At 42.4% G+C, this 23,732-nt stretch overlaps 5 protein-coding genes and 1 non-coding gene across 7 annotated transcripts; 4 read left to right on the top strand and 2 right to left on the bottom strand.

Annotated features, from left to right (window-relative positions):
* The first annotated feature begins 609 nt into the window (after positions 1-609).
* Positions 610-4,344, top strand: rpa2 (replication protein A2). Its single transcript, XM_067237613.1, has 9 exons — positions 610-748; positions 995-1,092; positions 1,268-1,369; positions 1,580-1,693; positions 2,208-2,282; positions 2,666-2,782; positions 2,989-3,117; positions 3,464-3,558; positions 3,677-4,344. Exons 1-9 carry the CDS (start codon positions 736-738, stop codon positions 3,762-3,764), a joined length of 831 nt encoding a protein of 276 aa, XP_067093714.1. The 5' UTR covers positions 610-735; the 3' UTR covers positions 3,765-4,344.
* Positions 4,345-4,574: 230 nt separating this feature from the next.
* themis2 (thymocyte selection associated family member 2) lies at positions 4,575-8,102 on the bottom strand. Its single transcript, XM_067237610.1, has 6 exons — positions 7,997-8,102; positions 7,459-7,599; positions 6,884-7,309; positions 5,528-6,687; positions 5,198-5,312; positions 4,575-4,833 (listed from the first exon to the last, which is right to left on the bottom strand). The coding sequence occupies exons 1-6, from the start codon at positions 8,100-8,102 to the stop codon at positions 4,724-4,726; spliced, it is 2,058 nt and encodes a 685-aa protein (XP_067093711.1). The 3' UTR covers positions 4,575-4,723.
* A 644-nt stretch (positions 8,103-8,746) lies between these two features.
* ppp1r8b (protein phosphatase 1, regulatory subunit 8b) lies at positions 8,747-12,060 on the top strand. Its single transcript, XM_067238322.1, has 7 exons — positions 8,747-8,820; positions 9,285-9,345; positions 9,921-10,074; positions 10,233-10,450; positions 10,811-10,955; positions 11,248-11,312; positions 11,601-12,060. The coding sequence occupies exons 1-7, from the start codon at positions 8,759-8,761 to the stop codon at positions 11,952-11,954; spliced, it is 1,059 nt and encodes a 352-aa protein (XP_067094423.1). The 5' UTR covers positions 8,747-8,758; the 3' UTR covers positions 11,955-12,060.
* Positions 9,522-9,689, top strand: LOC136944977 (small Cajal body-specific RNA 1). The gene has a single exon (XR_010876810.1). It is a non-coding gene; the product is annotated as a small Cajal body-specific RNA 1 (non-coding RNA).
* A 1,781-nt stretch (positions 12,061-13,841) lies between the features above and the next one.
* On the bottom strand, positions 13,842-19,848 carry cyp4t8 (cytochrome P450, family 4, subfamily T, polypeptide 8). Of its 2 annotated transcripts, XM_067237566.1 has the most exons (12): positions 19,607-19,848; positions 19,050-19,194; positions 18,874-18,918; positions 18,584-18,711; positions 17,970-18,094; positions 17,686-17,840; positions 17,347-17,453; positions 16,239-16,429; positions 15,757-15,890; positions 15,201-15,265; positions 14,949-15,031; positions 13,842-14,347 (listed from the first exon to the last, which is right to left on the bottom strand). In XM_067237566.1, exons 1-12 carry the CDS (start codon positions 19,799-19,801, stop codon positions 14,170-14,172), a joined length of 1,551 nt encoding a protein of 516 aa, XP_067093667.1. In that variant the 5' UTR covers positions 19,802-19,848; the 3' UTR covers positions 13,842-14,169. The 2 variants fall into 2 exon arrangements, with proteins under 2 accessions (XP_067093667.1, XP_067093668.1); XM_067237567.1 differs by lacking the exon at positions 14,949-15,031 and having other exon boundaries at positions 14,188-14,347.
* A 1,381-nt stretch (positions 19,849-21,229) lies between these two features.
* On the top strand, positions 21,230-23,263 carry med18 (mediator of RNA polymerase II transcription, subunit 18 homolog (yeast)). Its single transcript, XM_067238460.1, has 3 exons — positions 21,230-21,561; positions 21,946-22,063; positions 22,687-23,263. Exons 2-3 carry the CDS (start codon positions 21,991-21,993, stop codon positions 23,238-23,240), a joined length of 627 nt encoding a protein of 208 aa, XP_067094561.1. The 5' UTR covers positions 21,230-21,561; positions 21,946-21,990; the 3' UTR covers positions 23,241-23,263.
* Positions 23,264-23,732: the final 469 nt, after the last annotated feature.

Here is a 23,732-nt window from a genome sequence, read left to right as displayed (position 1 = left end):
GACACGCTATCTTGCCGTTTCCGAGAGTAATGTCCCAAGTTAAATACCTTGCTCAGTCCATAAAATGGAAGATAAGAAACGCTCATGTTGGATAATATCCGAAATGGGTGGTTGTCTGTTAACGTCTTAAAATACCATGCATAGCCTATTTAAGCCTGTTATTTTTGACAACGTGATTTAGGCATACTACATGTTTCTTTTCTCTCTCTTCTAAACTGTAAGAGATCGGTCAAGCATTTTGACACGTTACCATAATTTGTTTTCTAAATATAAGCTATTTGATTGTTTGACAGTTTTTTTTTTGCAGAGATGGCTTTTGAAAATTGATGGGAAGCCCACACTTGGGGTGCAAGTTTAAAAACATTACCAGGTTAGAATGCTCAAATATATAAAATTGTGTAGACATTTTTTTTAAAGAATGCGACGTGACTAACGTGTACAGAGTACACATTTGTTTCAATGCCATACTGAAATTGGATCAACAAACTCCGCCCAATCGGGCTAACAGGGATGACAAAACAAATGCCATAACGCCGTAGTATGATTGGGTAGTAGATTTCGCGGGAGTGCATTACGACGCATGCGTTCTCCGATGTCAACTTTCCAGCGCGCGGGATTGCACAAGTAAAGCCTTGCACAGCGGACCCACTGTAGCTACTTAGTTTAACCTCTTTTGTTGTCTTTAGCGACATCGTTATAGACATTTTTATCATTATCAACACATAAGGGTTTAACATGTGGAATCAAGGTGAGCTGTCTTAAATATCCTACGGGAACTGTCCAAATAACAAACAGAACAATCGCTAGTTGGCCAGCTAGCCTCACCAGCAAGCTAGGCTACTAATGTATTCTTTATGCCATTAGCCGAGATTATTTTTGGTAGCAGAAGTATGCTAGCTAGTTTAGCTACTACTTAGGTCAGACAACTAACAAGCTTACTGTACCCGTCTATTGAATATTCAAGCAGGATTCACATGGTCTCATTTTCCTATAGGAGGATATAGCGAAACAAACACTATGACTGGTGGATATAGTCAGTCTCCAGGAGGATTCGCTTCACCTGCCGCATCCCAGGGAGGAGAGAAGAAAGGGGTCAGGAGCATAACTTTTTCGGTCGTTGGCCATTATTCTGCGAGAAAAACCTTACAAACTTTTACTATTACGTTAATGTGTAAAACAATGTTGATCCTCCTAATGTGAACCAGGAGAATTAAGATTTGATCCGACAATAATTAGTGTATTACTTTTATTGTGCGTACGACCACAGAGAACTCGTGCCCAGCAGATCGTCCCGTGCACGGTGTCCCAGCTCATGTCCGCGGCCCAAGCCGAGGATGTCTTCCGAATAGGAGATGTGGAAGTTGCCCAGGTAACTTAAAGCATTTCACAATGTTTAGGATGCTGTGCATGAATTCAAAGTAGAAAAAAACCCTGTTTTGTCAATCCCATACAATCGCTTTTAGGATAGTTAATAACAAATACCTGTACTGCATCTGTTCGCCAAACTAATTTAGGCTTTTAGGGGCACTTCAGCTTTCAACTACAACTTTAATGAGTAGTTTTACCATTTCCATCTCAGGTTACTTTTGTTGGAATCATCAGAAGTACTGACAAGTCCATGACCAACATTCAGTACAAAGTAGACGACATGACTGGAGCCCCTATGGACGTCAAACAGTGGGTGGATACAGAAGTGAGTACTGCCCCTTTCGCAATGGATAAAATGTGAGCAGTTGTTATGAAGGGGTCAACACTTCAGTGATACGAAAGAGTACTCTGTAAATGCATAGATTTAACAGGGAGTCAGATGGCTGAGCGGTTAGGGAGTCGGGCTATTAATCATAGGTTCGATTCCCGGGCAGTGCCAAATGACGTGTCCTTGGGAAAGGCACTTCACCCTACTTGCCTCGGGGAGAATGTCCCTGTACTTACTGTAAGTCGTTCTGGATAAGAGCGTCTGCTAAATGACTAAAATGTAACCAGGGTCCCAAAATGAGGTCTCAGAGAATACCTGTGTAGAGGGTTGTGTGAATTTACTAGTGACACCATGAGTGCTTGGATCAGCCAATCACCAACAACACTGGCAGACAATCATTTTCCAAGGAAATTAAAACCCGTAACAAACTCTTTAAAGAGTGTGTTTGATGATGTTCTGTCTGAACCATCATGGATACTAGTTAACTATCTTTTTTCATGTAAATGATCAGGATCCTGGAGTGGACAGCACTGTTATTCCCCCAAACACTTACGTCAAAGTCTCTGGAAACCTACGCTCCTTCCAGGTAATCATCACTGATGTCCTAGTACATTAGTCCAATCTGCAAGATTGGCAAAGGAAGTTGGGGGTTGGTTGCCTTCCTTTTTTTTTGTTCCTCTTTTAACAGAATAGAGAACTACTGTATGTTCTTAAAAGAATATGTTTATTAGAAGTTTGCCGGTTCGATTCTCGGCCGTGCAATATCACGTTGTGTTGGGCAAGGCACTTCGCCCTACTTGCCTCGGGTAAATGTCCCTGTACTTACTGTAAGTCGCTCTGGATAAGAGCGTCTGCTAAAATGACAATGTATTATATGGGGGAGGGGGGGGGGGGTAGTTTAAAGTAAATTCAAAAGGCAATTCTCAAAGTGACAGGTGTACTCTGTGTGTGCCTCCCTTCCTGTATTAGAATCACAGGTCTGTAGTAGCATTCAACGTGAGACCCCTTGAGGACATGAATGAGATCACGTCACACATGCTCGAGGTTGTACAAGCACACATGATGCTTGGCAAACCACAGTCTACGGTAAGACAAATCGTTATCTTGACACACCAGGAAGCTCTACGACTTGTCTATTTTACCCATGTGAAATTCAAATAATCGTTGTGGTCTATTTAACTGAGAACAGTGAGAAAAGTCATATGGCCTTTTAGTCACTTGCACATGTTTCCTGTGTTGTTTTTTTTTGGTTTGTTGGTGAAATGAAAGTGAACCTCTTTGATCTGTTTCAGATGGGTGGTGGGGGAGGGATGAATACCAGCATGATTCCCATATCCAAGCCTGGGATGGGGGGCGTGGGAGGAGGGTACTCCGGTGCCAGCGACATGTCTGCCAATGGGCTGAGCCCGAGCCAGAACCAGGTGAGAGTGCACACAGTCGGTGACAACAGCGACTGTGCGACGGGGACGGGGGGACGGGGGTCAGATGGCTGATCGGTTAGGGAATTGGGCTATTAATCAGAAGGTTGCCGGTTCGATTCCCGGCCGTGAAAATGACGTGTCCTTGGGCAAGGCACTTCACCCTACTTGCCTCGGGGGAATGTCCCTGTACTTACTGTAAGTCGCTCTGGATAAGAGCCTCTGCTAAAATGACTAAATGTAAATGTAACACACTAGGGGTGTGTTCAATGATCAGGGTAAACGGTGGGAAGATGAGCACAGGCTACAACTGGCATAATGAAGGGTTGTGTTCGTGTCCGTCGCTAAGGTGCTGAGGTTGATAAGGAGCTGTCAAGACGCGCAGGGCATCAGCATCCAGGATTTGAAGCAGAGACTTGGCGGTATAAGCTTGGCTGTTATCAAGTAAGTTGCCGCCTCTTTCTCTCTACAGGTTTTTTTCTTGCTTTGACTACCCAAAATACATTTTCAGTGCAATACTTCTGTCCTGTTGACCTTATATCCCCATTCTTTCTCATTGCAGACAAGCAGTGGAGTTCCTCAGCAATGAAGGACACATATTTTCCACTATTGATGAGGACCACTTCAAATCTACTGACAGCGAAGACTAGTGCCTTCACTCTCACACTTAGTCCTAGCAGGAATCAGACTTGAGTTTATAAACCTCAACTACAAACACATATATATGTACATACATTAGCCATGGGAGTCTGCATGTATTCATTTATGGGACAAATCTAAATAATTTACTGATATTAAGTTGCATATGGTTGTGGTTAATAGTGCCATATATAGGCGGCCTTTCGTGGAAGCCATTGTTCATACATCCTGTTTCAAAATGGTTCTTTGTGAGAATTAGACGGGTGATTCATCACTGTTCTCTTCTTTCCTCTGAACACCACTCGGAAGTACATTTTCAGATTCCTTCAGAATAAGAGTCATGACCTTGCTGTAAATTGAATGAACGTGGTATACAACTAGAACCATTGCAGTCCATAATCTCACGTTTTTCTTTAAAGTAAAGGCACTTTTTCTTAAAAGAAAGTCTGTTTTTTTTCTATACATTATATTTGCACAGAAAATTAGCACAGTACCTCATTGAATACAAAGATGGTGCATTTTATTTAGTAAGATGCTATCAAAAAAGGGTAACAAGTATTTCTCAGTATGTAAATGATTAAGATGGGGAAAAAAATCTCTAGTTTTAGTACTCTATATATCCTCAAAGAGTATTTTTAAATATGAGACCTGAAAAGATTGTTTCATTGACCAGTGGTCCAACATAAAAATATATATTCTCTCTGTTTCATGTACATTTTGGCAGTCCTAAATAATGTGACATCATTATAAATCTTTTTTTTCCTTTCTACTTACAATAAAAAATGTTAAGAACTAAAAAGCAAGCTGCATACACAGTACAAGTTATACATAACACTTTTTTTTAACTGCCATAAAACATGAATCTGATATGCCATACAAATCTACTTCTGGAAAATATTTGTCTTTAACAATTCTCACGTTCACACCAAACACATTAGAACTAAAACCGGTTTGTGTGATTTTGCACAGCTCACAGAAACATGACACTCTCTTGCGTTTTTTTTACCGCGTTTGCGTACTCTTCCATAGACTCGTAGTCATGGTCACTGTCGACGTCTGCAAATACGGCACATACATCCACTGCAGAATAAGAACAAGCGTTAATTTACAGTTTATGCAATCAGAATTATGCTGAACATTTACATTTAGTCATTTAGCAGACACTTATCCAGAGTGACTTACAGTAAGTACAGGGACATTCCCCCCAAGGCAAGTAGGGTGAAGTGCCTTGCCCAAGGACACAACGTCATTTAGCACGGCCGGGAATCGAACCGGCAACCTTCTGATTAATAGCCCGATTCCCTAACCGCTCAGCCATCTGACTCCCTATATGAACAAGTCTGTACATACAGGCAACTGTGTGTAGGGACGTCCCATGTATCAGCTGGTTTGTCTGAGTGAGTGAGTGAGTGAGAAGGAGTAGTAACACTGGAGGAAATAATACCGTTTTTCTTCCACTTGTCCACTTTCACGTATGTGTTTGGCTTAGCCTTGCCTGTTGTTGCCGCTTTGAGTGGTTTCCTAGGTGTCAGTCGGGGAGGGCTTTCACTTAGTTTGTCCTTCAGGGTGACAGAAAGAACAACAATGTTATCCTTACAAAAAAATAAGTGCTTCTGCAAACCATGAAAAACAAAAATGAGGAAGTATTGATCTTTTAGGATTGACTGTGTAAACATATAAGAATTGTTACTTGAAACCACACTTGTATGCGGTCACCAGAGATTCAAATACGACTGACTTGTGTTCTAAAAAAAGATGTTCATGTAAAACTTACTGGAAGTGGAGGTGCTGGTGGCCTCTTTTGCTTGTCACTGTCAAGGCTCAACTTGCCCATGTCTTTGGTTGCACTGCTGGCTTTTTCCCCAGAGCGAGATTTTCCTTTTTTCTTAGAAGGTTTAGAGTCCAGCACAGGTATCCGCTTGGGTGGGCGTGGTGGTGGGGGCTCGTCTGATGTCATTAACCTGCGAAACTCATAATAGAACGAGTCTGTCACCTCTTTAACAGTCTCTAGGTGACACATGGGGGGCTCACCACTGGGCCAGGGCAGTGGGTCACTGGTGAATGACAGAGACATGTTGAGCCAACGGATGGGGATCTCAAAAGTCTGTCTGGGACTTCCTGGTAGGCTGGCTTCGATGGTGGGCTCCAGGGTAGCTTCCTCAAGTCTGAGCGAGGGGAAGCCCATAAGAGGATCCGTCTCCATACCAGCGTCACGGTTCACCACCTTAACATCCAACGGCAAAGCTTTGCTCTGGCAAAGATCCGCGAGTTTATTCTTCTTATTGTCTGTTATTTTCTCCACAAAGTGACCTTGCATGTATAGTGGTAGAGAGACCTCCTCGATCTCATCCTCCTCGTCCTCGTCCTCGTCCATCTCTGTGGACCGTTTGCAGATCAGGGCCTCCACCGTCTTCATCTGGTCTTTGCAGGCCAGCTTCACCTTCGCAACCCGCAGCACCGCCAGCTGTTCCCCAACACTGAGAACAGGGATACCTTCCTCCTCCACCTCCTCACAGTGCCGGGTCACGCTCACAAGGAGGCCCGGTGTGTGGGTCAGGGCTATGTACAGCTCATACACAGAGCTGAACTCTCTGGGCCGGCGCCGCAACCTCCCGCCGTAGTTCTGAGACACCAGGAAGAACTGTTGTGCCCGCCGGCCCTTCAGGCTGGTGGCCAGGACCATGGGCGATGTACCTCGCCTGTGAAGCACCAGGTGGGAACCCTTGCGGAGTTCTGGTAGCCAGCTGCAGAGAAATAGAGGCTGGGTCTCTGGGCCCTCCAGGATTTCAGCCATGGTGGGAAAGGCGTCTTCGGGCTGGGAGTGCACCTCAGACAGAGTGAACGGGCTGACAAAGGTGAGGCTCTGGCTTTGCTCTGTTACATCCATCACGTCAACTTCTAAAGTTGAAGGGAACTTTACTATGTCTTTTCTCACTGTGAAAAGAATGTAGATTTTTGCAAGTTGTGTAAACGACACACACAGTACGAACATATTTAAGCAGCAATGCACTTTTTTTTTTTTTTATAAAATGTGAAGTGTATAAATTACACCTTTATATGCATTTGTTTTTTATGATGTTGTGTGGATTCCTATTATGGAATTAGCAAAGGATTAGCAAGTTATACTTACAGTGCATGATAGCATGGACCTGGTAAATCGGACTAAGGACAAGAGGTCCACCACACATTGTGGTTTTGCAGAAACGAAACCGCCGGCTACAAAGATGGGGCGAAGACATGATCTCCTGAAGAGTGTAGCACTGGTCGCTGTCACACTCGTAAAACTCTCCCCGGCAGGTGAGCGGTACCAGCACTTCTGCTGTGGATCCCTGGTGCCCTTGGACCAGGCTGCGAACATGAGTCTCCTGCCCTTCCCTCTCCTCCATGGACAGTATTGTCACCCGTCTCCCAGCCCCCAAGGTGAAGTTCTCAAAGGTAAGCTCACAGCGGCTGGTGAAGGTAAAGGGGAGACAGGAGTTCAAGCCTTCAGGCCTAAGGCTCACCATCTCTTCAACTGTGTTGTAAGGCATCTCCTCAGGAACGAGTTTGAAAAGACCTGCCAGGTTTAAGAACAGATTTGCCCTTGGTCAGGTTTTTTTGTTAGGTTATGCTTGTTAAAATATTGAAAGAATGACACCAGCAGAATAGGCTTATTAAAGTATATTGCTGAAATTGAAACGACTTTGTCGAAACTCTAATTCTCACCTGTATGTGTAAGGGGCAGCTCAAACTTTTCATTGGTGCTGATGTCCTCACAGTGCACCGCCAAAAGATTTATTCTTATAATTTTCACTATATCGCCAGTAGACAGACACACTTCGCTCCCCGAAAGCTCATATACAGATCCTGTAAAAAACAAACACCGCAACTCGTGTCAAGAATATGTATAGCCTACACAGAAGTCACGTACCAACCCACAATCGCTCAACCGCAAGAACATAATTGTGGCTGTAGATTGTGTTGACTCGATCATATAGAAATTTTATAGTGCAAGTCAAGACCGTCATTTAACTATTGTCGAAGATAAAGTATTAAGTTCCCTACTATTATGCTAGCCTACCTCTCTCCAAATAGTGGGTTTACTCAGCAATTAAATTATAATCTGGGTAGCCTATGTGTATTCAACAATAAACGTCAGTTTGATCTTTTAAATTGATGTTAGCCGTTGTATCAGACGATCGAAGTTTAAGTGTGAGAATATAATACTTTTGTCTACTTTTAGTTTTATATTGAATATCCCTACCTTGGAAATACACCCCGGAGCAAACTTGTAGAATTCGTGGTAGACAAGTTTCGTCCAAGGATGCTATAAATTCTTGCAGGGACGCAGACGCTCCCACAGTCGCCATCACTGCCGAACGAGTTCTGCCTTGAGAATAAGTTCTCTGAAACGGGCTTGCTCCGAGTTCTCACATTTGAAAACCACAATTTGCATGAGGAAGTAAGTTCATTGTATTGCACGTTAAGCTAAAATTGTTTGCCGTGCCCATTAAAAGGATTGCCCGGCAAAAACTCTCAAACTTATTAATCAGGTCTGTCCATTATTATATGTCACGCATTTATTGGTTAGTTTCACTTAAAGTTTCAACTTAAAAAATAAGCACCCCTCTCTCTCTCTCTCTCTCTCTCTCTCTCTCTCTCTCTCTCTCTCTCTCTCTCTCTCTCTCTCTCTCTCTTTCTGAATCATCCATAAAGAGTGCAGCGATTAGGCTAAACATATAGGCCAATATTTTTATGTTAACTGCAAACTACAACTCCTTGTCTCAATGAATATGACCATCACCCATGGTAATAACAGTAACTTTGTAACAATAGCTTTATGTTTCAGTAATTTAGCCGTTGTTTTGTCTCACCGCAGATCTCACACAGGTTCACACAATCAAAAGGGAATGAAAGAGAACTACAGATATTTTGTCGTCAAATTTTGGTTGGCATAAACTACAATTCCCAAACCCCAACATTTGTGATTACCCAGAAATCTGTACGACTGGAATTGTTAGCCAAGATGGCGTCTAAAACAAGTGGGATTGATATCACTTCTGCCCCTCCTTTTGATTGTCCATCATGGTGAGAAAATGCAACTATGAATTTTGAATTGCTCAGGAATATAAATCAGAGGCATAGCTCTGAATTCAGATTTTGATTGTGGCTTCTCCAATAGTAATTTGTCTAATCCGGGTTCGCACATTGCTAGCTAGTAGCTAACGCCAACTCTGTATGGCTTGTGTGGTAGTCACCCATATTGCATGCACACACACACTCAAGGGTAGTCAATCCAATGTCTGCCTAAATCTACTAGCTGTTTATTGAGTCATCATTCTGAATTAATAAGGCACTCTCGTTCATACGTTTTAGTGTGCATGCATAATGTTGGCCGTATCTATGATTGAACGTGATGGTCACTAGAACTACTAGCACTACCTAGTAAGTGAGCATACTTGTGCTGGAGAAAAGAACACTCTTTTGACTGTACGTAACTGCATTTCAAACCAGGATAAGAAGGTTGCTAATGTTATCTATTATTGTTGTAGGGCAGGTAAACCACCTCCTGGGCTCCACCTAGATGTCATGAAAGGAGACAAAATGGTTGAGGTAAGAGTATGAGGTTTAGAAACATTGTAAACTACTGCCACAGGGATGAGTCGACTCTTATTGTACTCAGTCAGCTGTGTTGTAAAATAAACGTTTGATGTGTATCTATGCTATATTACAAAGGCAATAAGTTAGCCAGCTCACCACGGTCCAGTCAGTGACCAAGCTACAGTAAAACGCACCAGATACTGATCAGACTGCCTTCAGCCCAGCTGTGCTATGTGCACTGGTGACTGAACTCCATGGCAATCTGATTTCAGAAGGGTGCCACACAAAATTCAGCCCTGACATTTAAGCTCTGAGTGAAAAGCTGCACTTTAGAGTTATGGCTCAGAGGCACATTAAGGGGATAGGTAGGCCTGAGGCCTTTCTGCCCACAAATACTTGATTCATGCAACAATTCTCCCTGTTTATAACAAATATGTCTTACACAAGACCACCGTTGATCATCGCTGCGACTATGCATACCAAATGGAGCTCTACTTCTTGTAAATGGGAGTTGGGGGGGGGGGGGGGGGGGGGGCTGGAAGCTTGTGTTCCGATCGGGACGCGTTGACATGCACATGCCCACACAGAAACTGATCATTGACGAGAAGAAATACTACTTGTTCGGGAGGAACCCAGACATGTGCGACTTCACCATCGACCACCAGTCGTGCTCCCGTGCCCATGCCGCCTTGGTCTACCACAAACATCTGAAGAGGGTGTTCCTCATCGACCTCAACAGCAGTGCGTCTAATCTTATCATTTTCATCCAACATTTATAGAACCAATACTAGAAAAACACGTTGACTCCATTTTGATTCAATTTGAATTCTTACAGCACTAGTGGTATGTATCAATGTGTAGCTCAACACGTACGTAATCAGGGTGTCTGGCTTCTTTAGCGCACGGGACCTTCCTTGGACACATCCGCCTGGAGCCCCACAAGCCTCAGCAGGTCCCCATTGACTCCACCATGTCCTTCGGAGCCTCAACGCGCACCTACACCATCCGGGAGAAGCCCCAGAGCCAGTCGAACACCAGTGCAGGAGACGGCAAGGCTGGGGAGGACGAGGAGCTGAAGGGGCTATTAGGTTTACCAGAAGAAGAAACTGAGCTAGAGGTGCGTGGTTGTATTTACTCGGTGGGGGTGGGTGTAAGTGTACTTTGTGTTATGTTGACGATGTAGTTAGGGAGTCAGGTGGCTGAGCGGTGAGGGAGTCGGACTAGTAATCCGAAGGTTGCCAGTTTGATTCCCGGTCATGCCAACTGACGTTGTGTCCTTGGGCAAGGCACTTCACCCTACTTGCCTCGGGGGAATGTCCCTGTAGTTACTGTAAGTCGCTCTGGATAAGAGCGTCTGCTAAATGACTAAATGTAAATGTAGTTATACTATAGTGAATACATTACATTCGGTATATAATCACGGCAGGACATACCCTTTATTTCAATCCTGTTTGGCGTCTCTTGTTCTTCATGACAGAACCTGACAGAGTTTAACACGGCCCACAACAAGCGGATCTCGCTGCTCCCTATAGAGGAGGGCAACTTGGAGATCCAGAGGCCCAAGAGGAAGAGGAGGAACTCAAGGGTCACCTTCAATGAGGAAGATGACATCATCAACCCAGGTACACCCCTTCTTCCCCCCTAAGTGCTTGGCAATTGTATCCTAATGATTATTGTTGTTCATTAATCCAAATGAGCAAAATCAGTTGTCAGCACGGGGGTGTAGTTTTTTTTACTCTTACATTGTAACTGACCAATTCAGTTTATTAACCTGTAAAATTATTATATGCATTCAGTTAATAGAATGGGGTGTTTAAGATCGGAACAAAGGAACAGAGATGGGCTGCCTCAGACTGTTTGATTATTGTGATGTACAAAACAACATGGATGTTTTTTTGTTTCTTTTTGTAACAGAGGATATAGACCCTTCAGTCGGCCGTTTCAGAAACATGGTCCAGACTGCAGTTGTTCCCATTAAGGTAAAACCTTTATTTAATCCCAAAAAATCCATACGAGCAGTTAATACATTTACATTGTCATTTAGCAGACGCTCTTATCCAGAGCGACTTACAGTAAGTACAGGGACATTCTCCCTGAGGCAAGTAGGGTGAAGTTCCTTGCTCAAGGACACAACATAATTTGGCACGGGAATCAAACTAGCAACCTTCTGATTAATAGCCCGATTCCCTAACCGCTCAGTCATCTGACCCATCTGAATAAATGTAATATGAATGCACTAACTGCTTTCCTGTTTTGGTTTAACCTAGAAACGGAGAGCGGACAGCCACAACACACTGGGTCTGGAGGACGTAACGTTGAGACGCATTCACAGCTACACCTTTGGAGGCGGCCTGTACGGAGACCTGCCTCCTAGCAGCCACGAACACCATCCTACCGGAGCCCCAGGGGGAGCCACCATCCTGGGGGGGCTTCCACTGCCCTTCCCCAACCCAGCCCCGGAGGTGGACCTGGCCCCAGAGGCCCCCCAGCCCCCTGTCACTCTCAACCCCACCCCGGTCACAGGCCCCTATCCCCCCGATGCCCTCAACGAGCCACGGAAGAAAAAGTACGCCAAAGAAGCATGGCCGGGCAAGAAGCCCACCCCTTCCCTGCTCATCTGAGCCGTCCTCCGTCAAGGTGCGGAGGAGAGGGGGCAGACTCTGGATCTGGTTGGAGACATCAGGGACTTGTTTCTCGTTGGAGGGTGATTCGTTTTTGTTTTTTTGAAGACTGTTTAGAATTTTATACTTTGGTGTTTTCTATGTCACTCTTCTGTTCTCACCAAGACATTTTGAGCATTCCGTGAAGACTAACACACCAGGTTTTTGGTGAATGGTTGATGAATTTTGTCATTCACAAACATACTGGTTAGTGGGCTAAGACAGGTCATTAAGAAAATTCTTTGTTTTAGGGGGCATTATCTCCTATTATCACCCTATTATCATACATCATTATGGTTGCTTACAGTTGCAAACACAACTGCTTTTGTGTAAGTTGTTTTGATGTCAAATTTGGGATGCTGTGTCTTTCATCACTGCATACAGGTATTTATTCGAATCCTATTTGTGTACCATTTCACGTCCAAAAGCAGTTTTTTATATACAAGTCACATATGGTTTCCCAGGAAGTTATTTCTTACAAAAAGTTGAGAATATATATATTTTGTCTATCGAGGCTTTAGAAAGAACAAACTAATAGATTTTCTTTCATAGGCATGCATTTCTGTAATAAACAGATAAACGAGTAGACTACAGTGTATTTTTGATCTTCACTCTTCATCAAAGAGCCTTGTAATTCACTGCACCTCCAGTAATGGCAGTACATCCTGTGGACTACTAGATGGCAATGGTGTGTCAGTTGTCCAGTCACACTAAATTCAGCTTTTTTTTATGGCTGACACAACTACATTCTCCATGTTTTCACACCAGCAGGGGGAAATACCAAGATATCTCCTCTTTATGTGCTGACACTGTTATAGGATATCTAAAAGAAAGTACTGTAGTCTAGTCATATTTTTTTGCATTTGTAATAACTTTGTATTGTTATTAACCAGTGCCCAGGCATTCTTTGTCCTTCTTTCAAATGACTGAAGCTTTTTTAATCACATGAAACTATGTAAATAAAATGGAAACAACTTTTTCAGCCAAGTATCCTGAGTCTTTTCTCCCTATCTAGTTGCAGGGTTCCCGCGGGGTCTTAAAAAGTCTAAAATTCGGAACTTCTGAAATTTCCATAAAATGTCTTAAAAGTTGTCAGATTTTCATCAGAGGTCTTATATATCATTTAGTCAGGTCTAAAAAAAGGTTTTACCCTCGTTAATTTCCAGAAACGCTAGCCGCAGAAAGTTATTTCAAAGTAGCAAAAAAGTATTGTCGTAGCCTATAAAGCGGAGCTCTAGAGTCCAGGGTTCGAATTATAGGGGGCTTGGGGGAGTTTTTTTTTTCTTGAATAGACTTATTTCTGCAAATATTAAACAGAAATGTACAGCTTACCATCTATTAGGGGTGGGAATCTTTTGGTACCTCACGATTCGATTCTTGGGGTCACAATTCGATAAAAAATTGATTCACGATTTTTAATCAAATTGCGATTCAATATATGCTTACAAAAAAAAATTGTGAAATGCTAGAAGACTGAATCGCAATTCATATGTGAATCGATTTCCTCCCACCACCCCTAGTACTTAGCGCTGAATTAAATGAAATTAGGTTACTAATGTGATTGCTTTATCTGTAAATTAATTTTATGCTTTTTCAATGACTGAATTCATTGAAATAAAAAGTTTTTTTCAGAATTTCTTTGATTTTAATATTTCTTTGGTAATGTGTCATTTAGGTCCAATCTTTATGGTCTTAAATTTGACTTACTGAAACCTGCAGGAACCCTGAGTTGGTACACACTAAAACATGCACACACAAATACTACTGAATTGATATATACATATATAAAGGATATAGCTTGTGCCCTGGCACAATATATGTTTTCATAGATAAACAAGATGACCAAAATGTAGTTAATTTTTTTATTTAAAAATTCATCTATGAATATAAACATATGTGGCACAAACGGCATTATTTTACAAAAGAAATCAATGAGAATGTTTGCATTGCATGTCTCGCTGTTTGTTACTCATAGTAACATAAACTGCCTTTCATCATTATCCTCACTGCGTGAGAAAATGCACACTTCAAACAGAAAGTTAGCCTACCTCTTGCAGAGAGCCACAACATCAACTGAAAATGATTTACTTTTATTATATGGCTCAAATGAATTAGTGACTATTTCTCACTGAAATGTTACATGTTTTCTGGTTGTCCTTGATTGGGTTGATTTTCCTCACGGTTCAAGTTCAACAGGTTCAATCTTCAGGTGGATTCCATTGAGGGAGCGCAGAATCAGCCTAGGAAGCATCTTGGGCTTCTTGGTTGGGTCCTCTATAAGATGGTACCTCTTGAGTGTTTGAGCAACAACTACTTTCAACTCATTCATAGCAAAGTTCTGTCCAATGCAATTCCTAAGATGGATAGAGATAAAAATCAAAGGTTATGTTTTGCAGTGAAAATCACACGATTTGCTGTTAAAATTGGTATGAGAGTACTTTCACAGCATACACTATATACTTATACTGTTTACAACAGATTGAGCATGACCATAAACCATTTATTCTCTTTCTGGAACAACGTTTCGAAGAGTACAACAGTTGTATTTGTTGAGTTGGGAAAGCGGTGCTGTTACCATAGCGAACAACATCTAATGCCAATTCTAGCGCTGTAACTGGGTCATTGCGAGGACAAAGACTCCAAACTCCAGCCATGTAAATGAGTAGCCCTGTCTGTAGCTGTAATGTGAAAACCAGCCCTTGCTACTAAGAACATAACAATACATCGCAAGACGATACAATCGCGATGAGATGAAAAATGAATCACAGACCTCGTTTTAAACAGCAGAGGGTGACATCTAATTTTGATTTGAATGATCTAGTTGCGTCGTTCTAAACTGTCAGTAAGTTTCTAGATCACAGTGTTTCCTTTGTATTAGAATTTTGACTAAAAGACTTCTTGAACATCCTCTACCACGTCAAGCAACATCAGGTCTGGTGAACAGTGTGTACTAACCGAGGCCCAGCAGAAAAAGGCACAAATGCATGGGGTGACCTCTTAGAAGAGTTCTCAGGCAGAAATCTCAGTGGATCAAAAACCTTTCAGATTAGGAAGAAAAATTAGAAAAAAGGCATGAACAGAATAATGACAAAGGCATAGTTCACAGTCAATAGCTGTCAGTCACTCGTTCACACAGCTGGACAATCTGACCCCCGTTACTGAGTGTCCAGTTAAATGACAACACGTGTGTGCAGATGGTATTCTCACATGAGGGTTCTCCCAGACAGTTGCATTCCTATGAATTCCAAACACGCTTGTTCCAACGAGACAACCTAGACAAATCAAGTTTTATTTTATTTTATATTTTATATTAAGTTGTATAATAGGACAACTGCAGTTACACTACAGAGGACCCACTCTGCACAAGTGATGAGTTGTGCTAACTAAGCCAAGATGATCCTTCCTGATCTTGGCTTAATTAGGCGGTAATTAACTTATTATAACTTATTATGGCTACGATCCAGTCTCTGTAATAGTTGTGACATGCAATAGATAAACGGAAAAGATAGCCTTGTCTAAAAGGTCTACTGCCAAAAGAGGTGTAATGACTGGGGGGTCACTGGAGGGTGAAGTGATAGGCAGTGTCTCTTAAACAAATACCAGTTAATGTTTAATGACGCTTTGACTAAAACAAAGGTTAGAATGTGACCTATTGTAAACCTAAGAGTTATTATTTTATGAGATAGAAAAACCATGCCCATGTCCTAGTTCATGTTGTATACAACAGTATTAATGGAAACCAAGTTTTTTTTTAAGACAGTACCTTCAGGCACAGTCCTGCCATCGAAAAAGGTCATGGGTTTAGTTATCTTCCGGGACATTCCAGGTACAGGAGGGTAGAGACGGAGGGACTCCTTAATACACATAGTTGTGTAAGGTATTTTACTTAGATCCTCCCTAGAAAACAAATCCATCAAAGTGATTCCACTACCCAAATGAAGAAACAGTCACTGTTGTCCCCTCAGTCACTGTAAAATATAATATAAAAATAAAGACTTCTAACCAGGAATGGGTATTGCTCAGTGAAGCATTTGACTGCAGATCAAAAGGTTTCAGGTTCAAAGGTTTATCACTTTGGATAAAGTGTGTAAATTAATTCTCATTTACACCTCCACCACCATCAAGCACAAACCTTTCAAATTAAACCTTCACCCCTGTAACAGAATGTCATATTTTACGATACATCATCATTCTTGTATTTTTTTCTTCTTCTATTTTCTTCTGTGATGTGGGCAGGTGACCCACCACTCCATGGTGTCCCTGCCATCCAGGACGTGGAGGACTTCGTCCCTGCAGATCTGCTGGTGCTCCGGGTTACAGGCCAGGCTGTAGAGGGTGAAGGAGATCCCGCTGGCTGTGGTGTCGTGGCCCTCGAACATGAAGGTGTCCACCTCAGCTCTGATGTCTTCGTCCGACAAGCCCTGCTGATCCTCGTCCTGGAGAATGGAAAGAAACATGGTTCAGGACTGTTTTTTGTTAGGGGTCAGGTGCTTTCAATGGTGACATGTTTACAAGTCAAGGTTGTTTTCAACCAATAAGATACTGTCAAGATACACACTGGACAGTCAGCATTGTCTTGCTTATCATGCCCTGTGTATCAAATGGCATCCTAACATCCAAATCAGAATGGCAGACAACTCATAACATAGTGTGTCTGATACACGGCACCAAAAGTTCCAGGAAGACTTGGAGAATCATCCTGGTCGAATTTCTGCTGTGTCACAGCGAGAGGTGGGGTAGGACCCAAATACCGGAGAGTTGGCAAACACAAAGGGTTTATTACTCAAAACAGGAACAGACAGGGTACTCACAACGACAAGGGGTAATGACAAGACAAATACTGGACACAAAACAGGAACCTAAATACACAGAACCAAACAAGACACCGGTGGACACAATGAGACTAACGAGACTGAAACCACTGAACGAGACACAGGTGAAGACAATGACAGACACAGGGAAACACTAGGGCAGGGAAAAACCAAAACAACAGGGGGGCACGGCTATCGCCGTGACATGCTGTATGCAAGTCAGCATGTTTTTGTGGCTATTTTGACACACTACCTGCAGAGGGAAAGGGTCATCTACCATGGTGACAATGGTATAATAATAAACCAATACGTACCAGTTTAAAGTGTAATGATTTGACTATGTAGTGTGTTCCACAGGTCATGTTTCATGCATACTGCCTGCTACAGTAGCAGCTGTAGTACCAATGTTTTCTTTCAAATTATAATAATAACAATGTACAGTTCAGGATGTAGCCCGATGTAAAACATCTGCAACACCATCATAAATCCATTCTATTCTGTATCTGTGAAGAAAGCAACAGTGTGTTAAAACAGTGACATACTCTCGCACAGAGAAGGATGTCCAGAAAGTCCAGGTTTCTCTTGGCCTGCATCCTTCCCAGCTCCTTCCCATCCTTCAGTGCTTCTTTCCTCTTTCTTATGACTTCCTCTACAAGCAGATCACATGACAGAAAAGCATTAGTCACAATTTCCCCACTTAGAACGCTATTCAATGAATTGAACGTTATTTTAAATACCAGTAGATTAAATTATTTTGATTTTAGGAATGCTTAACTGAGTCAATTCTTCCAGAATGGTGCATTTCTCCTTCACTAAAATGGTGGACTTGAGTTGGACATGTCCAGCCACGGTTAATAGAGGTTACACTTCATATATCGTACCTGTGTGACTGTGAGCCACTTTGGATGCTTTCCGAAACCTAAATCCATGTGGGCTGAGGTGGAAGATGAATTCACTGTGGTACGGAAAGACCCGGAAGCGGAGATTGACCAAGTCACTAAGCTCGTACACCGCCTTGATGTATGCGTTGGTACCACTGTAATGAGAAGGAATTTTCTGTAATCTCTCCCTTAACAGTTTTTTTGGAATGAGAGGGAGTAAAGTGTTATTCTAAAAGACATTGATAAATTACACGTCGGACATAAAAGGAGGTGTGGAAACTGACCCTTCTGTCTGGCAGTTACTGTTGGAACTGAACGCACATTTCATTATGCTGTCCAGTGTCATAAGGCTCACATGTTCAAATAACTCAAACGCATCCTTGCTTCCAGAGTGACTCTCCCATTTGTCCTGCAAGATGAAAAAGACAGATCCAGTCACTACTTGGCCTGTCAGAAACACTGACACCACAATCCCTTATTTTCTTGCTTCATTCCCTTCCGCTGTCGGGCTCTTCAACAAGGTCAAGGGTTCACACTGACTCAAAGTGACTTAAATGACTCAATGCCCTTAAAACACACTGCTTTTTGCACTGCACTTATATTTACTGCAACTTATATTTTATTTTTTATTGTATAGTTTATTTTAATCTAATTCCACTTAGTATTGCTAGTTATGTACCCTTAGTATAGTTAGTCCTCATATTAAAATTTTTGATTCCTATATGTGTAATGTTTGCACCTTCCTGCCAAAGCAAATTCCTTGTCTGTGCAAACTTTCATGGCGAATAAAACCCATTCTGATTCTGATTCATGTCTCTTATGATTGGTGATGCCCATTCCTTCTACAAGTAACTCTCAGGATTATTGCTGTTATTGTAGTAGGATACACTGAACACACCAACATGGTTTTCGCAGAGTCCGCCATTAGTTTGACATATGGCTTTAAAACATCGTAGTGAAAACCAGGGGTCAGAAGTCTTCTGTGCCGAAACCATTTCTGGCCCTTAGACACGAGCAAACCATCTCCTGGGGATGGAGAGAGGAGGGTAATTAACACAAAGATTATGGGACCCCCCAAGTTTAATATTTTATCTTTTATGGAAGGTGCTTTAACTCTTTATCTAAGACCCCCTCAACCTAATTCAAAGCAATATTTCACTAAATACCAACACAAAGCAGCTGACTTACCTATCCATGGAATAAGGAATCTATAAGCAAGATCATCTTTGGGCTCTGTTAGGAAAGCAGATCACATTTTATTTATAAATTATATATATATATATTTATTTTTTTATTTCACGTTTTATTTAAATAAATAAGACCCCGACACGCTGATGTACAATTTGAAATGCATAGATACACACCTGTAGATGATAGAATGGTTTTGACATAATCTGGGTGGTGAATATTCAAGAATGAAACAAATGGACCAAACCACATTTGAAACGCCATGGGGTATGTCTCCCCCCATGTCACCACTTTATCCAAATCTGTCCCATCCTGTTTAAACTGCAATAGAACACGAGGAAAGGGGAAAGTGCTTTAAGTTATCCATTTGTTTGAATCTGTCTCATCTCAGTACTGAAAAATTACTGATATACCTTGCCTTGCAACAGTGATTCGTATTCCATTTTGGGTCACCCGAATCGACCACATCGCATTTGAGTTATATGCAAATAGAACAGACAACTTTCTTGCGAGAAGCCGCTACACCACTGTACGTCTCTATCAACTAATTCTTCGAAACCCCATCAAAATTTGGACTACTGGACTAGACTGCCTCGAATACTATTTTTGCAGTCGCAGTGGGTCTGCCAGTAATTGATGCTGAGAATGAAACAATGTTTCTACACGTTTTATAAATGTAGGTTTTACATTTAGAAGAAACTGGCATGTTAAATGGTTTAGAAAATTGACCTACCTCATGGACATGACCGTAAAGCCAGTGTTGTGGTGGTCCAGGAAATTGTTCAAGAGCCCGAAGCCATTGTCTCCTTTTAACAATTAGTTGAGTTAATTTAAAAACAACAGTCACAAGGAAGAATATTGCAACCCAGTGATGAAGGTGACGCAAATCCAATGACAATTGCGTCTTTAATGTCTCAGCTATCCCCATTGCCAATTTCGCATTCAAGCTTGTTGTTATACAAGGCTGAGCAACAGGAAACTAGGAAAAACAATTAAGGTGACCTAATAGTTATGGCAAAGGGATCCGTGGTTCAGGAGTTATGGGCGGAGAACTGTAAACCAGATTTTTCTGGGCGAAACAGAGAATACAAATCGAGCGTACCCACATAGTGTGTTTAGAAATGAACCTGATCCAAGACCAGTCACTAGTTTTTGCATTTTGTAACGCGATCTGCCAACCACAATAAGTAGCCTGCCGGCAGCGGAAGCGGAAGACGGCTGGACGGTCCAGTTGCGCCTACAGCCGTAGGAATCCCCTTCATGGCACGTGGGAAATTCGGTCGGAGGATTACGGAAGTTTTTTAGTTTTTTTTTAAGGATTTACGGAAGTTTTCGAAATGGTTCAGCCCCGCTTTCATCTAGCCTCCGTCAAATGTCACACACTGCGTTGCATCATTTTAAAACAAAGCCTAATCACATTTTCACAAGTTTAAGTTGATGAGCCTCTGCAGTTTCATCAACGAGGGAAAAGTCTGAAAACCATTCAACTAAGCATATTAAACGCTGGAGATGGAAATGTAGAATACCGAGGTGAAGTTAGTTTCATAGTCGACATTCAACATTCGTCTCACATTCGGGAAACAGTTTGCAGCGTCGCGTTAGGGACCGGGTTTAAACTACCCATACAATTTAGAAAAAATATTAGGCTACTTTTATAATATTTCTATGGATATAAAACCTAAAATGGACACTTGAGTATTATAACAATGTCTGGTATACTTACACAACCTTCACTTCTTCTATTAGCGTATGTTTAAAAAAATATCGCTAATCACTGAAAATAGCATGAAATCCTTGCTAATCTTAATAACTTTAATAACTTTTTCAATTAACTTTTAAACAAAATGATAGAAAATCGCTCATCTCTGAAATAGCATAAAACCCTCGCTAAATGTAATAACTTTTTCAAAATTGTACTGAACATCTCAAATATATACCAGATTATTATTAGGCTAGTTATTATCAGATGGAAAATTACTAATCTCAATCAAAAATGATTGAAGAAGTAAAGGGTGTGGAAATAGGCCAGCCATTTTACTATAATCTGGTGTCAATTTGAGAAAAAGTTATTACATTTAGCGAGGATTTTATGCTATTTCAGAGATGTGTTTAAATGTCAATATTAAGTATTTCTTCATTTCTTTCTCATGCCAAGCTATCAATTATACAAGTACATAGCAAAAATGTAAAAGAAACATACAATGAAATGATAATAAAGGCAAAGCTCCATCTATACACGTACTGTAGGACAGTACCTCTCTCAAAACAGTAAGTATTCAATGCCTTGTAAAATTCAAAACATTATGTCACTGATTTGCTTCCATAGTAGTAGGCCTAGGCCGTGACTGGCCACATACTCCGGTACAGTAGGTGGCGGTGTATGGAGCTTATAGTAGGATACCATCCGCCAATTAGAGTCAAAGAACAAGATAACAAGCTGGCTTGGTAGTTTTTCTGCCACCACTAACTGAAGAATCGTTGTATTTTTTTCCTTATTCTAATTTTTGAAGTCGCATAGTTTCAATCCAACTTTATATATGTGTTCGTCTATTACCTCGCAAACCTACGCACACTAGCCGCCTACCTAACTCGTGTGGACTTGTTCATCGACTACCACACGGCCCACAGTGAGGACCTGGTGAAGAAGAGCTGATGCCACTAGCGGGCTTTGCTTTTCCCCAAGTTGAGGTCAGTTTTGGTGATGCCCAGGAACGTAAATCTGTAAAGTTCATCCAGTTACTGTAGCGTGTTAGTCATTGCTATGGAATAAAAATGTTCTCACGCACACAAAAAAAAATGTCCATGGATCTTGCTCACGATAATATACGTTCGTTGCACCTTAGTCGACCGTGGTCACCCTGGGGCTTGTGAGTGGCCCTCTGTTGCTTGATTATAGATTTCAGATCGTAGAGCCTCAAAGAATTTCAACGCTAAACCATGTCTGCCGGTAAATAGGCTAGCTAACTATTTCCAGTGGCATTAAGCAATTGCAGGTTGATACTTCTTTAAACTTATTTGGAGCCAGAATAGTGAATGTATTTTCTCATATGACAGTCTCCCCCCCCCCTCCAGAGCCCTGTCTAACCGTCTGTGAAGTCTTCGTCTGTTTCGGGAGGGATGGAGGCCCCACCGGTCACTGTGATGCCCGTTACCGGGGGAACCATCAACATGATGGAATATCTGTTACAAGGTACCTACTTTTTCACGTCAAACGTGTAATTTGCATAACTTTTTAGTTGGTCTCACAGAACTATATGGCTACATGGTCCAGACTAAAACCGAACCACTCTAAGGTAGACTGTAGCCTTAAGCCTTAGTTGACCCTTTGTGATTTGGTTCAGTTGACCTTGTTGTTTCACCCATCCTAGGCTAACGTTGGCAACATAATCAGCCATGTGGCAAACCAAGAAACTCTGGCATGGGTGCATGTTTCTGAAGTCATATCCATGGTGGGATTTTAATATATGTTTCATTGTATTGGTGTCACCTTCATTACCTTCCCTGATCAGTAAAGGCATTCATACTTCACTGACCCAGTAAGAGTTAATCTCACAGTTGAGCCTACTAGTGGATTTTGCTGTTGAAAGCAGGAACACCCTTGGCTAGAGTGTGCAATATACTAGTACTGAAGGATAATGCAGGTCAGTTGATTCAACGGGTCAAGCACTGGAGATGAAATGCCCATACTATTAAGGAAATTAGCTGCTTATTATTGCGAGCAAAAGGCTTGGCACTAAAACAAAAAGCAGATGTGAGCAGTTTGAAGCGACTTCCGAGTAGGCCTGAGTGTTTCACTACGTTGTTATTCTCCAGGCAGTGTGCTGGACCAGGCCCTCGAGAGTCTGCTTCACCGCCTGAGAGGCCTGTGTGACAACATGGAGCCCGAGAGCTTTGCCGACCACGAGCTGGTCTACCTCCTCAAGGGCCAGCAGGGCAACCCCTTCCTGCTCCGCGCCCGCCGCTCCCTCTCCCACCCCACAGCCCCCTGGCACCTGCGCTACCTGGGCCAGCCCGAGGTGGGCGACAAGAGCCGGAACGCGCTGGTGCGGAACTGCGTGGACGTGGCCGCCTCCCACAGCCTGCCCGACTTCCTCAACGAGATGGGCTTCCGCATGGACCACGAGTTTGTGGCCAAGGGCCACATCTTCCGTCGGGGCGTGCTGAAGGTGGTGGTGAGCAAGCTGTCGCGGGTCCTGGTGCCGGGGAACACGGAGAACACGGAGCCCCTGTCGCTGTCGTACCTGGTGGAGCTGAGCGTGCTGGCACCCGCGGGGCAGGACACCATGTCCGAGGACATGCGCAGCTTCGCGGAGCAGCTCAAACCGCTGGTCCACTTGGAGAAGATCGACCCCAAGAGACACATGTGAGGTGCCGGGGAGGGGGGGCCCAGTCTGAGGTCAGTCTCGGGTGTGTATTCCCCCCCCCCCCCCCCCAGGAAAAAACTTACAGATTTTCTAGTGTGTTTACGTTTTCTACAAGTGTGAATCCGACGAACACATGCTTTGTGATTCGTTCTGTTTGTTTGTTGCCTGGATGGCCCTCTCTCTCTCTCACTCAGTGGGTTAACGCCTGTTACAGACATGCAGCGTTCAGCTGCAGTCATGTTTGTGAAGGACTTCTAGAGGATTATTACATGGCCCGCAAGGATTATGTGACAAACGGGAGATATTGCATGTGTAAATAATGACCATCTGTTTCCAAATCACATGAATACAATGATGCTATAGATCACATATGATTCATTTCACAGTCATGTGAATGTCAGTCATTCATTCTGTTGTTTTTTTTTTTGAGATGTAAGGCTTTAATGCTAAATAAAAACTGTCTCAAGGCCTACCTCAGATTTGATTTACGTACTA

Source organism: Osmerus mordax, chromosome 6, assembly GCF_038355195.1.
Source record: "Osmerus mordax isolate fOsmMor3 chromosome 6, fOsmMor3.pri, whole genome shotgun sequence".
NCBI classification, from domain to species: Eukaryota; Metazoa; Chordata; class Actinopteri; order Osmeriformes; family Osmeridae; genus Osmerus; species Osmerus mordax.
The sequence above is the reverse complement of the archived record's forward strand: the minus strand, read 5'-3'. Positions and strand labels throughout refer to the sequence as shown.